This window comes from Schistocerca cancellata, chromosome 3 (assembly GCF_023864275.1).
Source record: "Schistocerca cancellata isolate TAMUIC-IGC-003103 chromosome 3, iqSchCanc2.1, whole genome shotgun sequence".
NCBI lineage: Eukaryota > Metazoa > Arthropoda > Insecta > Orthoptera > Acrididae > Schistocerca > Schistocerca cancellata.
The window spans coordinates 419,429,157-419,446,610 of NC_064628.1; the positions used below are offsets into that span (position 1 = coordinate 419,429,157).

At 38.0% G+C, this 17,454-nt stretch overlaps 1 protein-coding gene across 1 annotated transcript in view; it reads right to left on the bottom strand.

Moving 5' to 3' along the window:
* The window catches only part of LOC126175167 (enolase-like), a 121,301-nt gene that overhangs the window by 61,970 nt on the left and 41,877 nt on the right, over positions 1-17,454 (bottom strand). The window contains exons 4-5 of the mRNA XM_049921756.1: positions 11,593-11,747; positions 7,163-7,525 (exon numbers count right to left, since the gene is read on the bottom strand). Of these exons, the coding sequence (XP_049777713.1) occupies positions 7,163-7,525; positions 11,593-11,747 (518 nt within the window). The remainder of the gene's footprint in view (positions 1-7,162; positions 7,526-11,592; positions 11,748-17,454) is intronic.

Sequence of the window (17,454 nt, forward strand, 5' to 3'; positions counted from 1 at the left end):
TTGTCTAAGTCTACAAATGCTAGAAACATAGGTTTTCACTTCCTTAATCTATCTTCTAAGATAAGTCTTAGGATCAGTATTGCCTCACTTGTTCCAAACTGATCTTCCCTGAGGTCAGCTTCTACCAGTTTTTCCATTCGTCTGTAAAGAATTCGTGATGGGATTTTGCAGCCATGACTTAATAAACTGATAGTTCGATAATTTTCACATCTGTGAGCATCTGCTTTCTTTGGGATTGGAATTATTATAGTCTTCTTGAAGTCTGAGGGTATTTTGCCTGTCTCATACATCTTGCTCATCAGATGGTAGAGTTTTGTCAGGGCTGGCTCTCCCAAGACTATCAGTAGTTCTAATGGAATGTTGTCTACTCCCAGGGCCTCGTTTCAACTTAGGTCTTTCAGTGCTATATCAAACTCTTCACGCAGTATCATATCTCCCATTTCATCTTCATCTACATCCTCTTCCATTTCTATAATATTGTCCTCAAGTACATCACCCTTGTATAGACCCTCTATATACTCCCACCTTTCTGTTCCCTTCTTTGCTTATGACTGATTTTCCATCTGAGCTCTTGATATTCATACAAGTGGTTCTCTTTTCTCCAAAGGTCACTTTAATTTTCCTGTAGGCAACATCTATCTTACCCCTAGTGATATATGCCTCTACATACTTACATTTGTCTTCTAGCCATCCCTGCTTAGCCATTTTGCACTTCATGTCGAGCTCATTTTTGAGATGTTTGTATTCCTTTTTGGCTGCTTCATTTACTGCATTTTTATATTTTCTCCTTTCATCAATTAAATTCAATATATCTTCTGTTACCCAAGGATTTCTATGAGCCCTCATCTTTTTACCTACTTGAACCTCTGCTGCCTTCACTATTTTATCTCTCAAAGCTACCCATTGTTCTACTGTATTTCTTTCCCCCATTCTTGTCAATTGTTCCCTAATGCTCTTCTGAAACTCTCTATAACCTCTGTTTCTTTCAGTTTATCCAGGTCCCATCTCCTTAACACTTACCGTATTTACTCGAATCTAAGCCGTGCTTTTTTTCCGGTTTTTGTAATCCAAAAAACCGCCTGCGGCTTAGAATCGAGTGCAAAGTAAGCGGAAGTTCTGTAAAATGTTGGTAGGTGCCGCCACTAGTAACTTTTGCCGTCGAATATATGTAGCGCTACACAGGCATGTTTTGCAGGCACAAAGATAAATACTGGCGCCAAAACCTCTGCGTCAGTAAATAAATTAAAAAAAGAAAAAAGGTGGAAGACGAACTTTTTTCTACGCCCCGAGTTTCGACCACTGCATTTTCATACATTATCCAACGAAGTAAATACAAATTCCGTATTGTTCATCTTCGAATGTAGCAGCCTTTCAATGTACTATGAAAATCGGACTGGCAAGACTGTTTGGGATGTTTGTCAATATGGCCAACTCTACGTTCTGAATTTTTTCCTACCTGTGACAGGACATGGTTGCTAATAGGTACTTTTATGAATTGTGAATCACATGCAGTATTCTCTTCATCATAAGAATAATACGAATATAAACATTTTATCATGCATTCTTTTGTGTTTGCTGCTACTTCATTTAAATCCTGTCTGCCTAATAAACTACGAAACTAGAGTGAGACAACAGCAATCGCGGAAGAATATACATATTAGTATTATTCTTATGCCGATTAGAGATACAGTCAGAAATGAAGCACGACAATTGACTAGATTTTTAAATCTAAGATGACTCTAATTTCTGTGCAGAAGGTAATGTACTAAAGAGGCATCTGCAAAGATATTCAAACGGAGAAAAATTTTCGCTAAACTCTCCTTCACAACATCTTCTATCACACGCAGTCTATTATTTGGTTCTTGTTGATCATTACCAAAGAAAGCAGCAGTGTAAGTAACAACAAATTGCAGTCTCTTGCCACTGTTTTGCTAATGAGACGATTTTATTTATTTATTTATTTTCAATTGCAAGCGGCGGTAGCACGTATAAAAGCAAGCCATGCCGCGAGCGGCGACAGGTCGTAAACACTCATTGTCAGAATACGACAAACAATGCATGACACAGTAATAATGCATTTTCAACTTAGAGTGACGAAACACCTATAACAAAGTAACGGCACTTATCAGATTAAAGAAAAATAACCAATCAATTCAACCCAGACGAAGCACGTGAAAAAGGAAGGGTACCCGTATAAATACGGACGGAGCGCCTGATGCATAGCAATGGCTACCTGGTAATGCTTAATTGCGAAGCTTACGGCTCGAACCAAACTACTGTAGCTGTATCGTTATTCATTCGACCTAAATTGTGGCTCATATTATAATGGACCAACTTTGTTTCGATTTGGACGTGTGGCCTAAAACTTTTCTCTCCCCTTGAATTTCGAGTCTCAAATTACAGGTGCGGCTTAGATTCGGGAAAAATTTTTTTCCTTGATTTCGAGTCTCATTTTTCAGGTGCGGCTTAGATTCGAGTGCGGCTTAGATTCGAGTAAATACGGTACCGTATTTACTCGAATCTAAGCCGCACCTGAAAAATGAGACTCGAAATAAAGGAAAAAAAAAATTCCCAAATCTAAGCCGCACCTGAAATTTGAGACTAGAAATTCAAGGGGAGAGAAAAGTTTTAGGCCGCACCTCCAAATTGAAACAAAGTTGGTCCATTGTAATATAAGACACAATTTAGGTCGAATGAATGACGATACAGCTACAGCAGTTTGGTTCGAGTTGTTAGCTTAGCATTTAAGCTTTACCAGGTAGCCATTGCTATGTGTCAGGTGCTCCGTCCGTATTTATATGGATACCCTTCCTTTTTCACGTGCTTCCTCTGGTTTGAATCGATTGCTTATTTTGCTTTGATCTGATGAGTGCCATTTTCTATGTTATAGGTGTTTACGTCAGTCACTCTAAGCTGAAAATGCATTACTACACTGTGTCATGCATTGTTTGTCGCATTCTGATAGTGCGTGTTTACGGCCTGTCGCTGCTCGCGGCATGGCTTGCTTTTGTGCTTGCTACCGCCGCCTACAATTAAAAAAAAGAGAGGAATCGTCTCATTACCAAAACAATGGCAAGAGACTGCTATTTGTTGTTACTTACACTGCTGCTTTCTTTGATAATGATCAACAAGAACCAAATAATAGACTGCGTATGATAGAACATGTTATGAAGGAGAGTTTGGCGAAAATTTTTCTCCGTTTGAAAATCTTTGCAGCCGCTTCTTTAGTACATCAAATTCTGCACAGAATTTAGTCATCTTAGCTTTAAAAATCTAGTCAGTTGCCGTGCTTAATTTCTGACTGTATCACTATTAGGCATAAGAGTAATACGAATATAAACATGACACGATACGTATATTCTTCCGCATTTGCTGTTGTCTCACTCTAGTTTCGTAGTTTATTAGGCAGACAGGATTTAAGTGAGATAGAAGCAAACACGAAAGAATACACGGCAAAATGTTTATATTCATATTATTCTTATGGTGAAGAGAATACTGCATGTGATTCACATTTCATCAGATTCCTATTAGCAACCATCTCTTCTGACAGGTAGGAAAAAATTCAGAATGTAGAGTTGGTCATATTGACAAAAATCCCAGTCTTGCCAGTCGGATTTTCGTAGTACATTGAAATTCTGCTACATTCGAAGATGAACAATACGGAATTTGTATTTACTTCGTTGGATAATGTATGAAAATGCAGTGGTCGAAACTCGGGTGGAGAAAAAAAGCTCGTCTTCCAATGTATTTTTTTATTTTATTTACTGACGCAGAGGTTTTGGCCCCAGTATTTATCTTTGTGGCTACAAAGGATGCCTGTGTAGTGCTACGTATATCTGACGGCAGAAGTTAGTTGTGGCAGCACCTACCAACATTTTTCAGAACTTCCGCTTGCTTTGCACTCGATTCTAAGCCGCAGGCAGTTTTTTGGATTACAAAAACCAGAAAAAAAGTGCGGCTTAGATTCGAGTAAATACGGTAGACGCTGATGCCCATAAAAATACGGGCATGTGCAACCTGCCCGAAAGTCCGGCGCCCGTAATTTTATGGACGCGTGTTCTAGTTCTTCCCCTTCTTTCCTTTGTGTGTTCTTACGGCTCCTGCTTGTCTGGGAGGCGCTGCGTGGACTGTAGTTCGTGTATTGGTCACTAGACAGTGCGGGCATGCTGTGGAAGGGTGTGCTTCCCTTTTTATTTGTCGGGTTTTGTGAGCAGTGATTTTTTCCCGCGCGGTCTCAGTAGTGTCGACATGGCGAAGCGTGGCTTGACGGACGAAGAAATTGCTCGCAAGTTGTATCGTGATTTAGAAGAAATTGATGTTGATTTGTCAGAGGAAGATATTGTAGATGACTCTGATGATGATGTGGACTATGTTCAAGAAGAAGTTTCTGGCACTTCAGGTAAATAATTCTGACAACAAAACATCTATAATTTTTGTTCAGATTTTCACTGAAAAAACTCTCAGTACGTAATTATGATTTTATTTGCAAATAGTACTCCTCTGATAGACTCAGAAGAGGAGAGCAGGTGTCCAAGCAGTTCAGCACCAAGTAATCCCATCGATATTGTGCCTGAAGAACGAGTGAGACTAACTGCGAGGAGGAAGCCGACACGTGCGCGCCGCACCGATTCTGAGGAAGATTGGACGACTACTGATCGTGCACCAGATATCGATCTATTCTCAGGACAATTTGGAATATGCAATGTTGTCAGTTTAGACCAGAACAGTGCACCTCTACAATTTTTTTCATATTTCCTGACAGACAGTATGATGAAACATATAAAGGAACAAACTAACCTGTATGCTCAACAATGCATCAGGAAATTATGAAGCACAAATTCCCTTTCACCCACCTGCTCATTATCAAAGTGGAAAGGAGTTACACTTATGGAAATAAGGAAGTTTCTGGCAAAGTGTGGTGAAAAGACACAAGCTACCGGTGTAGTGAATGTAAAGTAGCATTGTGCAAAATGCCGCGCTTCAAATTTTACCACACAAAGAGCAAAATTGCATCCTAAATTAGTTACAGGAGGTTACTGTAGATAAGACATACTGTATCCATCATAATTACAATTTTTGTGTAAAATAAAAAAAATCCTTCTAGAAAATACAGGAATATACCTTTGACCAATTTTTCCTTTTTTCAAAAACAATGTTATAATAATAACGTTTGTCAAAAGTATGTATTAATTCAAGAGAAAGGTATTATATATGGTTTTAAACAAGAAAGTCTAGGTTTTTCAATAAGAGTAATTTTATTGCTATAACTGAAACCTTTCATGAGTTGTAGTAGTTTAAAATATGTTAAAATCAGCCAGTCTTTATGGTAGACACCCGCGTGCAATGGCTCAGGACCCAAAGTGTTAAATTCCCACCTTTTTGCAGTTTCTTCAGTTTTAATCTACAGGTCGTAGCAAATAGGTTGTTGTCAGAGTCCACATCTGCCCCTGGAAATGTCTTACAATTTAAAATCTGATTCCTAAATCTCTGTCTTGCCATTATATAATCTATCTGAAACCTTCCAGTGTCTCCAGGCTATTCCATGTATACAACATCCTTTCATGATTCTTGAACCAAGTGTTAGCTATGATTAAATAATGCTCTGTGCAAAATTCTACCAGACGGCTTCCTCTTTCATTCCTTATCCCCATTCCATATTCACCTACTACTTTTCCTTATCTTCCTTTTCCTACTATCAAATTCAAGTCACCCATCACTATTAAATTTTTATCTCCCTTCAATATCTGAATAATTTCTTTTATGTCATCCTACATTTCATCAATCTCTTCATCATCTGCGGAGCTAGTTGGCATATAAACTTGTACTACTGTGATAGGCATAGGCTCCGTGTCTATCTTGGCTACAATAATGCATTCACTATGCTGTTCGTAGTGGCTTACCCGTGCTCCTATTTTTTATTCATTATTAAACCTACTCCTGCAGTACCCCTATTTGATTTTGTATATATAACCCTGCATTGACCTGACCAGAAGTCGTCTTCCTCCTGCCACCGAACTTCACTAATTCCCACTATATCTAACTTTAACTTACCCATTTCCCTTTTTAAATTTTCTAACCTACCTGCTCGATTAAGGGATCTGACATGCCATGCTCCAATACATAGAACGCCAGTTTTCTTTCTCCTGATAACAACGGCCTCCTAAGTAGTCCCCACCCAGAGACCTGAATGGGGGACTATTTTACCTCTGGAATATTTTACCCAAGAGGACACCATCATCATTTAACCATATAGTAAAGCTGTACCAGCACAGCAAGGCCATTTTGGTTAATGTTACGAGGCCAGATCAGTCAATCATCCGACTGTTGCTCCTGCAACTATGGAAAAGGCTGCTGCTCCTCTTCAGGAACCACAAGTTTGTCTGGCCTCTCAACAGAATACCTCTCTGTTGTGGTTGCACCTAGGCACAGCTATCTGTATCGCTGAGGCACGCAAGCCTTCCCACCAATGGCAAGGTCTGTGGTTCATGGGGGGGACTATAAGATTATCATTGTAATTATTGTAACGTGTATGTACTGTGTATGTGTTGTTAGCAACCTGAGATGAAATGAGGGAGTGTTATAAGAATGAACTGGATAGTCACTCCTTGCTGTTTCACAGCTCATTAAAACATTTCTTTGTTAACTTTGGTTTATGAACCAAATCTAGAATGGATTAAGACTGACTATAATGTATTAATTGAATTAAGAGAATGAAATTTTAGTTTCACAATTACAGGTCATTTTCCTCTTTTAAAACATGATGCTGCACAGAGAAGCAGCTCATATTCTGCACACTAATAAAATGTCTCTTTTCCAAGGCCTTTCTTGTGTGGCTGGCAAAAATTCTGGAAAATATCTGGCAGTAATACAAAACACTTTCAGTATTCAACGTAGACATCCAATTGATGACCTTCATTGTTGAGAGGATATGGGCAACTATTCTCCAAGACTAATCATGAATTCTAATCTGCTTTTTTCATTACAATATTTTTTGTACAGAGTGTATGCATTGAAGCATGTTTCTTACTGGTTTATCCCTCAGCCCTTTTTTCAGAGACTAGTAAACAGTTATTGTGCATCTTACATTAACATGGTCAATATCTCTAAATTATGTACAGATACCTTAAAAAGATTTTATTTGTGTTAATACAGCAAAGCTTACTTATAAAACTCTGATGCAGCAACATCCATTCCAATTTCCACAAGTCCAGTATATCCAGCTTTTGTAATAGCCTCTGATATAAGAGACAGAGCCTCCTTATTGTTCTGTATATTTGGTGCAAATCCTCCTTCATCCCCTACAGCAGTAGCATCAAGGCCAAAGCGACTCTTTATCACACTTTTTAAGTTATGATAAACTTCACTACCAATTTTCATGGCTTCTGTGAAGTTTTTTGCTCCAGTTGGTAATATCATAAATTCCTGCATTGCTAACTTGTTACCAGCATGACTTCCTCCATTAATCACATTAAAAGCTGGCACAGGCAGTATGATGTTAGAATTCCCTGCCAGATCTGCAATGTGCCTGTAATATCAGAAACAGAAATATTCTAATTATATTCTTCCATTCCAGAAGAAAAAGTTATTTAACTCACATCTGATTTCCTACTGGAAGTGGTGAATGTGCATACACACACACACACACACACACACACACACACACACACACACACAGTTTCTATCACAAAAGAATTTATGAAATACAGTATTTCACTGAACTCGTTAAAGCTAACAATAAATGCACTATTAAAGATTACTTCAACAATGTGGAAAGTAAAGATTACTAGTCACCACATGGCACATGGGAGGGGAGGGGGGGCACTGAGCCACAGACAGGCATAATGGAAAAGAACAGTAGAAATATTTTCTGCTTTCAGACTAAGTCCTTCTTCAGAAGTAAAACTGTAACACCTTTGTACTACAAAAACTCACACACACATGACCACTGTCTCTAGGCAATAAGTGCTTTGCATGAAAGCTGAAAATATTTCTATGTTCTTTCTCATAGTGCGTATCTGCACCTCATTGTGGTGAGTGGCAGTCTATCCTTTTCATATTGTTTGCATTGTTTAAATAATAATTCAGCTAATTTAAAATAATTAAGCACAAAGCATGTTTATCACCATTTATTACCATATCTACATTGTTCACCAGTCACAAATGGATAGACTGTGTCAGTGTTAAAAGATTAAGATTGCACAAGCATTATAATATGAAAACAAATTAGCACAAGTATGCATAATAATACAGAACAAATTTGCATAAGTACAGCATAACACATAATGGCATACACAGTGAGAAATTAAAAAAAAGTATATGTTCACTTCATTTCATATAGCAGTGAATTGTTTAGGGAGTTCAATTTGCTGTTTGACTGTCAAATAACTCTTTTAAACTGTACAGTGTTTTTGGGGTAAATTTTGTGACATCTGTCCTTGAAATTTCACCGCCTCCAATGACTGAATTTTAGTATATAGATGGTTTGAGACTTAATTTTAACAGCTACTGCTGGACAAGTGTCCTGTGTCATGCATCATGCAATGCATCTACTTGTTCTTGAGCCTTACTGACACCAATGCCTTTTGAGCACAGAACTGTGTCTTCTGTGAATTGCAAGTCCTGCCCATGAGAGCTTAAATCATTTATAAATATTAGGAACAGGAAGGGGCCCATTACTGATCCCTGTGGCACACTGTGTTCCGACTTCAGTTCATGTGATAGTGCTCCTTGAACTGATGCAATCTGTCTTCTGTTTTCCAAATACGATTTGAAGGTTGCCAGAACAGTACCACCCAACTCCATATTTACTGAGCTTGTTTAGGAGTACCTTATGAGGAATGCAGTGAAATGCCATAGTAAGGTCACAAAGTGTCAGTGCTACAGATTCTTCATTCTCAAAACTAAGCTTTCTTCTAGTAACCAAACCTACTGCTGCTGCTGTTGTAGATTTGCCTTTCCAGAGTCCATGCTGTGCATGTGTGAAGAGTAATTTGATATTTGGACTTTCACTGCAGTCTCAATGACTTTAGCAAGGACCAAAATAATTTATATGGGTCTGAAGCTTGCTGCCATGGCTGGGTATTCCTTTTTATAAACCAGTACTGTCCATGCAAGTTTCAGAGAGTCTGGAAAGACACCAGCAGTAAAACATTTATTAATTACCACAGTTTATGGATCAGCAATTTCATACATGATTTCCTTGAGGGCATTATTGGACATCCCATGTATCCTAATTATCAGAAGGTCTATAAGATTTTACAATCTTTATTATATCATTTTTTGTAATTCTCTCCAGTTTATCATGGTGCATCATTTGTCATTTATTACGGCAGCTGCAGGACCTACACTAAGGTCTGGGATTGGATTTACAGCATTTTCCACAATTTCTATTAAATAACTATTAAAGTCATCTGGACTATACACGTTTAAGGGACATAGGATACTCCAATATCACTGACGTGCACAAGGAGCAAGGGATATACAAGAAATAACAGTCTTTGAAATTATGATCTGTGTAATGAAAAGATTATGTGTACTTTTAATAATGTGGCAAAATAACTGTTCAAAATCATTAACAATTTATGCAATGTCCCGAATCTCTATAGTCAAAATGATACAGATGACAGTTTGCAGGCCGTCAACAGCAGAACTTTTTGACTTCATCAGACAAAGATATAAAATACTAATAAAGCTTATTAGACAAAAATGGGGTGTCATTTTAAGTGGTGATTACAAAATAGATTTCATTTCCAGCAAGAGTATTATGACAAAGTGGAACTGCAACTGATAGTTTATTCCTAAATCCATTTATCTTTCATGAAGAAGATGAGAGCCTCATAATGAATTGTTTGTCTGCAGAAATAAAATGTCCCAAATGATCTGGTTTAGCTAAAAAAAGTGAGAAGTACACACTCACAGAATCATAAATGGCAACTCAGTCACAGCATTCACAGATGGGTGAACAGTGGGTAGAAATTTTCCTAGAGGTCACAGCAGGAGATGAATTCTTTCTTAAAATTGTTCTTTCAACATTAAGAGCCCAATGTTCCTCTGTAGTTGTTTATGTACAAAACCAAATAAGCTGAGAAAAAGGGTTGCTAACATCTGGTATCAAAGAACCTCTTGCCAGGATGAGAGAGCATTATGTAAAGCAGAGATTTAGCTCTAATCAAAACCTAACTGTGATTTACAAAGTCACAATACAAGACAAAAAAATAATTTTCATGTGTAGGGTGCAGGATGGTTGTATTTATTCCTGTGAGAAAATACTCAAAAAATTTCTAAGTAATGTAAAGTAAAAAATTGGGAATTCCAACTCGTTCAAAAGAAAATTAAAAATGTTCACTATAAGCAACTATTTATATAAATTATCTGAATACTTAGATTCAAGGATTGAAAAGTTCTGTTATCTGTTATCAAATATCAGTGTTGTAAAGCTTCATGACATCTAATGTACTGTAAATAGGACTCAATAAATACTGATGCAGGTAAACTTTGCTTTGAAAAATACCATTGCAATCAAGTATATACTAAGCTGCCAATAGCAGACAAACGGCAGCTGTACAGTATAACTGAGGAGACTGCAGCTTTTTTCAAAGTAGCAGTTTTCTTCCTAAATTCCTTCTTTAAATAAGGATGTTTTAACCATTAATAGCACTTAGCAGTATAGTGATAGTTTGCTGTTAATACAGTATATAGATTAAGTTTCTATGATTTCACTGTCTTTTTTAAATGAATAAGTTGACTTATTCTACAATACTGACAGTTCTTATCCTTTACTATATCAACAGAACACAATGGATGAATGACAAAGTGTCTCTTCATATGAGGATAATACTAGCTGCTGGAAGTCTGCTGTGTGCATGTCTTCTGTGATACATATTCTGTAGTTTAAAGGCAACCGTTCTTCTTCAAACTAGTAAGCTATGTTATTAATTACCTGCATCTGTCAAGGGATCACTGTTAGACATTTTAAATTGCAATGCTACTTGTCTTTGTGACATCTGATACCTAATGTGGATAAGTTTTCGTATTCTGATGTTGCCAGAGATGTTCCTTAACTGGTGGAGATGTTCCTAAGTAGGCACCTATTGACGTGATTTATCTTTAAAAGGCTATTTTTCCTACCAATGACAAAAGATATTTGATTACACATGCCCAACAACCCACTCCATAAGTTTTAAAAATCAATTAATCCAGGCTCCCCTTCTCAGTTCTGTTTAGGTGCAGTACATACTTTTCCAACCCCATCATACTCAATGTCAGCCATTACAGCTTTGGTTTTGTGATAAATGTCAAATTACAAAAATTTTCTGTTTGTATACCAAACATAACATCATGATCTGAATAAGGAACATTTTTAGCTGAACACTTATTGTTTTTATTTGTTCTGCACATATGAGAGTGCTTTGTACAGGAGAAACTAAGTTAAAAAGAAAAGTTAAAAGTAATCCTCTAAACAAAAAATTGACAAATTTTATATCATAAATACCCCTGTAAACTACAGAAGTCACATCATTTAAGTAAAGGTAAGCATTCTCTATTAATTCCACCACCAGTTGCTTTCAGTACCATAGTGAAAGTGCATTTTACCTGTAGAGAGGTACACCCTTCTTGGCCGCTCCTGCTTTGCACACAGCAAGTGAAACCCCCAGGATAGCATTGGCTCCTAGCTTTTCCTTATTTTCTGTTCCATCCAATTTAATCATAAATTCATCAATGTCTTCTTGCTGAGTTGCTTCAAGGTCCTGGGGAAAAAATATTCAGAAACTGCGATTGGACCAGTCAAAAATATTTAGTTTGTGCATTATTTTATAACAAGTTGTTAACATTAACAATTCTTAATAAATCAACATTGCAAAAGCTGAACTGACATAATGGTCATAGTAATAACTGATCCCTTGTGGTGTGGTGAGAGTCATGGACCAGGATTAGTCTCTTCACTCATTTAAAACAGCAGAGGTGTACACTTCTGAATTCCTACAATTTGTCATCTGTTCCACAAATGTGCCATTTCCAGAATATTTACAAATGAATTGCAGTTGAACTCTGTCTTGTGTTTTGTGTCCAACATCTTGAAACCAAGATGGGTTCTACAATTCAACATACGGACAGGGGGGATCCAATCATAGCTGTATATTCTGTAGTACAGTAGTATTAAGATAATCTTCAATCCCTCATTTTACGGGTAAAATTTCTGAAGATGGTCAGAAATACGTTCCAAGGGCAGTAAACCTACTTGAAGTTAGAGATAAAAGGTCTTTGACAGTTTCCACCAGTAAACACCCAATTCTTTGAAGACTCTAACTCCAATGTAAAAAAAAAGCTTCAAACATCTGATTACTTTACAAATGAGTTAATGTGTTAAAAATTTGATTTTGAGCACATAAGCAAGAAAAAGTTTGGAAGAGATTTGGCAGCGTATTTAACTTCTGTTGAAAGTTGCCAAAAGTTCTCATTACAAAAGACTGGATGAACATAATCTCAATAATTTGCACTCCGTTTTAAGCAAAAGATAGTTTCTCACACATCTCAATGTTAATGACGTCATATCTCTGAATATGTGTCATATAATGACACAAAGTCTCATATAATGACACAAATTTGCAGCTATAGTCAATGATTTACGTAGATACTGTTAGCAGTGTGAGTTACAAATGGAGTTAGTAGTAAATAAGTAATAAATTAAAACCTAATGCATGATACTGAAGTTTTACTGTATACCAGTTAAAGCAGAAGCTAGTTTTTCACTCAACTAAATGACTGTGATGACGTTATCTACAGAACTACGTGTTGCACAGTCATATAATTTTGCAAGTATACCCAATGGTATATGTGGATACTGTCTGCTAACTGTGTTGCAAATAGAGTCAGCAGTAAAGCATAATAAATTAAAATATCATGGCAGACTCTGAAATTTTACTGCATGAACACCAAAAATCTACTAAGTGATAAACTTTTTGCTTCCTATCATTTTGTGTGGCATTTACATTAGATTAGATTTACTTTCATTCCAATTGATCCATAGTGAGGAGGTCCTCCAGGGTGTGGAACATGTCAAAAAAACAATAATACATGACAAATATTTACAACTAAAACAAATAAGCTAATGTACCATTCCACAGGTCCCAAGTGGAATGATCGTCATTTTTTTAATGAAAACTATACGAAAGAATCATTTTACAAACACTAATGCACTGAATTTAAAATAAATATATGGTTATTTTTTTATTTATGAGGTAATAAACATGTAATAGAACTACTAAAATACTTATTTACAATGAACACATTACTGCACTGAAATGGTGCAGAAGTTATATTGTACTTGACACACACACACACACACACACACACAACACACACACACACACACACACACACACACACAACACACACACACACACACACACACACACACATTTACAGTGAACACATTACTGCACTAAAATGGTGCAAAAGTTATATTGTATACAGGGTGTTACAAAAAGGTACGGCCAAACTTCCAGGAAACATTCCTCACACACAAAGAAAGAAAATATGTTATGTGGACATGTGTCTGGAAAAGCTTACTTTCCATGTTAGAGCTCATTTTATAACTTCTCTTCAAATCACATCAATCATGGAATGGAAACACACAGCATCAGAACGTACCAGCGTGACTTCAAACACACTGTTACACGAAATGTTCAAAATGTCCTCCGTTAGCGAGGATATATGCATCCACCCTCCATCGCATGGAACCCCTGATGCGCTGATGCAGCCCTGGAGAATGGCGTATTGTATCACAGCCGTCCACTATACGAGCACGAAGAGTCTCTACATTTGGTACCAGGGTTGCACAGACAAGAGCTTTCAAATGCCCCCATAAATGAAAGTCAAGAGGGTTGAGGTCAGGAGAGCGTGGAGCCCATGGAATTGGTCCGCCTCTACCAATCCATCGGTCACCGAATCTGTTGTTGAGAAGCGTAGGAACACTTCGACTGAAATGTGCAGGAGCTCCATCATGCATGAACCACATGTTGTGTTGTATTTGTAAAGGCACATGTTCTAGCAGCACAGGTAGAGTATCCCGTATGAAATCATGATAATGTGCTCCATTGAGCGTAGGTGGAAGAAAATGGGGACCAATCAAGACATCACCAACAATGCCTGCCCAAACGTTCACAGAAAATCTGTGTTGACGACGTGATTGCACAATTGTGTGCGGATTCTCATCAGCCCACACATGTTGATTGTGAAAATTTACAATTTGATCACATTGGAATGAAGCCTCATCCGTACAGAGAACATTTGCACTGAAATGAGGATTGACACATTGTTGGATGAACCATTCGCAGAAGTGTACTCGTGGAGGCAAATCAGCTGCTGATAGTGCCTGCACACGCTGTACATGTTACGGAAACAACTGGTTCCCCCATAGCACTGTCCATACAGTGACGTGGTCAAATTTACCTTGTACAGCAGCAACTTCTCTGACGCTGACATTAGGGTTATCATCAACTGCACGAAGAATTGCCTCGTCCATCGCAGGTGTCCTCATCATTCTAGGTCTTCCCCAGTTGCGAGTCATAGGCTGGAATGTTCTGTGCTCCCTAAGACGCCGATCAATTGCTTCGAACATCTTCCTGTCGGGAAATCTGTCTCGATAGAAACGTACCGCGCCACAGCTATTGCCCCGTGCTAATCCATACATCAAATGGGCATCTGCCAACTCCGCATTTGTAAACATTGCACTGACTGCAAAACCACGGTTGTGATGAACACTAACCTGTTGATGCTACGTACTGATGTGCTTGTTGCTAGTACTGTAGAGGAATGAGTCGCATGTCAACACAAGCACCGAAGTCAACATTACCTTCCTTCAATTGGGCCAACTGGCGGTGAATCGAGGAAGTACAGTACATACTGACAAAACTAAAATGAACTCTAACGTGGAAATTAAGCGTTTCCGGACACATGTCCACATAACATCTTTTCTTTATTTGTGTGTGAGGAATGTTTCCTGAATGTTTGGCCGTACCTTTTTGTAATACCCTGTATACACACACACACACACACACACACACACACACACACACACACACAAATCAGTTGGTCCTATTGAGAAATTCATCAACGGAGTAGAAGGAGTTGGCCACCAATAAATCCTTTAGGCTTCTCTTAAACTGAATTTCATTGGTTGTTAAGCTTTTTATGGCTGCTGGCAAGTTATTGAAAATGTGTGTTCCTGAATAATGCACATAATGTACAAGAGTAAGTGACTTTAAATCCTTGTGAAGATTATTCTTATTTCTAATATTGATCCCATGAATTGAGCTATTGGTTTGAAAAAGTGATATATTTTTAATGACAAATTTCATTAAGGAGTAAATATATTGGGAAGCAGTAGTTAGTATCCCTAGTTCCCTAGGTTTCTGCAGTATGTTCTTGAGTTCACACCATATATAACTTTTACTGCACGTTTTTGTGCCCGGAAAACTTTAGCTTGGCTTGATGAATTACCCCAAAAAATAATCCCATTTGACAGTAAGCATAGTACGCCAGCTTTTTCATTTTTATATCCCCTATGTCTGACACAATTCGCATTGCAAATAGAGATTAAGCAGTTAACACTGTCCACTTCTTCTATCTGCTTGTCATTGTATGTTAGGCATATACTCATGGGACACCCCTTACAAGTTCTGAACTGCATGTAGTGTGTTTTTTCAAAGTTTAGTGACAAAGAATTGGCTAAGAACCAGTGATTAACGTCTACAAATATTTTATTAGCCGATCTTTCTAAGACTACACTTGATTTGCTATTAATTATTGCAATGTTTGTATCATTGGCAAACAAAACGAACTTGGCATCTAATAATGTGACTGATGAAAGGTCACTGATATACACAAGAAAAAGTAAGGGCCCTAAAATGGAACCTTGTGGGACCCCACATGTAATTAGTTCCCAGTTGGATGATGCCTGATAGCTTAATATTTATTCAAAGGTACCATTGCCAGTTTTGAATTGTTGTGATTCATCCTCAGATGGTTTACACGCTTTCTTTATGACATGTGGTGTGTTTTTTACAGATTAAACCGTCTGAGGATGAATCACAATGATTCGAAACTGGTAACGGTACCCTTTGAATAAAGGAACTGAAAGTAAATTTGTGGCTGGTTGCTGTCCCAACACCATCAACATTTGTCTTCAAACAACAGCCACGGTCTTAATCATGTCATCATATGACAAAATTGCACAGAGCTGAAATACCTGCTGATTGTTGAAAATTCTTAACCAATAGCTGTTTATGCTGGTGTAATAAGCTAGAGTTTTGTTTTTTGGTTTCTTTCTCAAACTGAAGGTTTGTCTCAGTCCTAACCTCTCTTAAAATTTGGTTTCTTTCTGTCCTCCCTACCCTAAAAAAGGGTCTTTTCTGAACCCTATAACCACTGGTATTTTATCACTCATGACAGTGCCTCACCCCTTTAACTTTCCTGCTATTTTCCCAGCCAGTTTACCCTTCTCCTTCCTGTTGAGGTGAAGGCCATGCCTAGTACAATCCCATCTACTGAGAGAATCAACAGGAACCACACCAATGTGTGACCCTGCACCCGACATAAGCAGCTGTTCCAACTTCAAATTAACTCTCTTGACAGAAGAGTTCAAATGAGGTCAGTCATGGGGCCCAAGAACAGATAGAAACTCATCACTAGTATGCTTCAATGCTGACACAATCTCTGCCAGGTCACACTCTATACTGTACCCCAGATCTGTCAATACTATTACCTGGCCCACCCACTATAACCACAGTGTCTTCCTTAGTGAAATCTTTGCAAAGTGATCCTAAATCCTCTGTCACCTGCTCCAGACCAGCACTAGGTTTAAAAAAATTGGTGACCTGGTATTCTGATCCTAGTTCATCTTGCAAAAGTTGGCCAACACCTCTTCCATGGGAACTGCCTAACAACAACACTTTCTATCTCTTTCTGATTTCCCTACATTCTTACTTTTCAATTTGCTGCTGAAAGTTTGTTGTGCCCTGTCTACACCTGCAACTGCTTGAGGCTCAACAGCTTCTAACTGAAGCAACTGGTCAAATCTATTTTCCACATTCACCACAAAGCAGTCAGACAAAGTTCTAGGCCTGTTCCTCCTGTTGCCTGTTGCCACTTCCCATCTCTCTTTACCCTTCTCCCTCCTTAACCTGTCAAGATCTCCTTTGGCTTTGTCTAACTCAGCCTGTAGGGTGGCAATTTTCCCCTCCTGTTCTAGTATCTTCCTATCTCTACTATGTATCCTACAAAACCACTGATGAGTCTCATTTACTTCCCCTATTCCCATGCCACTATAGTCACCCACATGGAAAAAACTACAGCATTCGTCACACCAAAGCCCCAACCTAACAGTTCTACGGCAAGTCAAGCACTTTTCATTCATGATAAATGTAATAGTTTATTAAGAATAAGTCAGTTAAA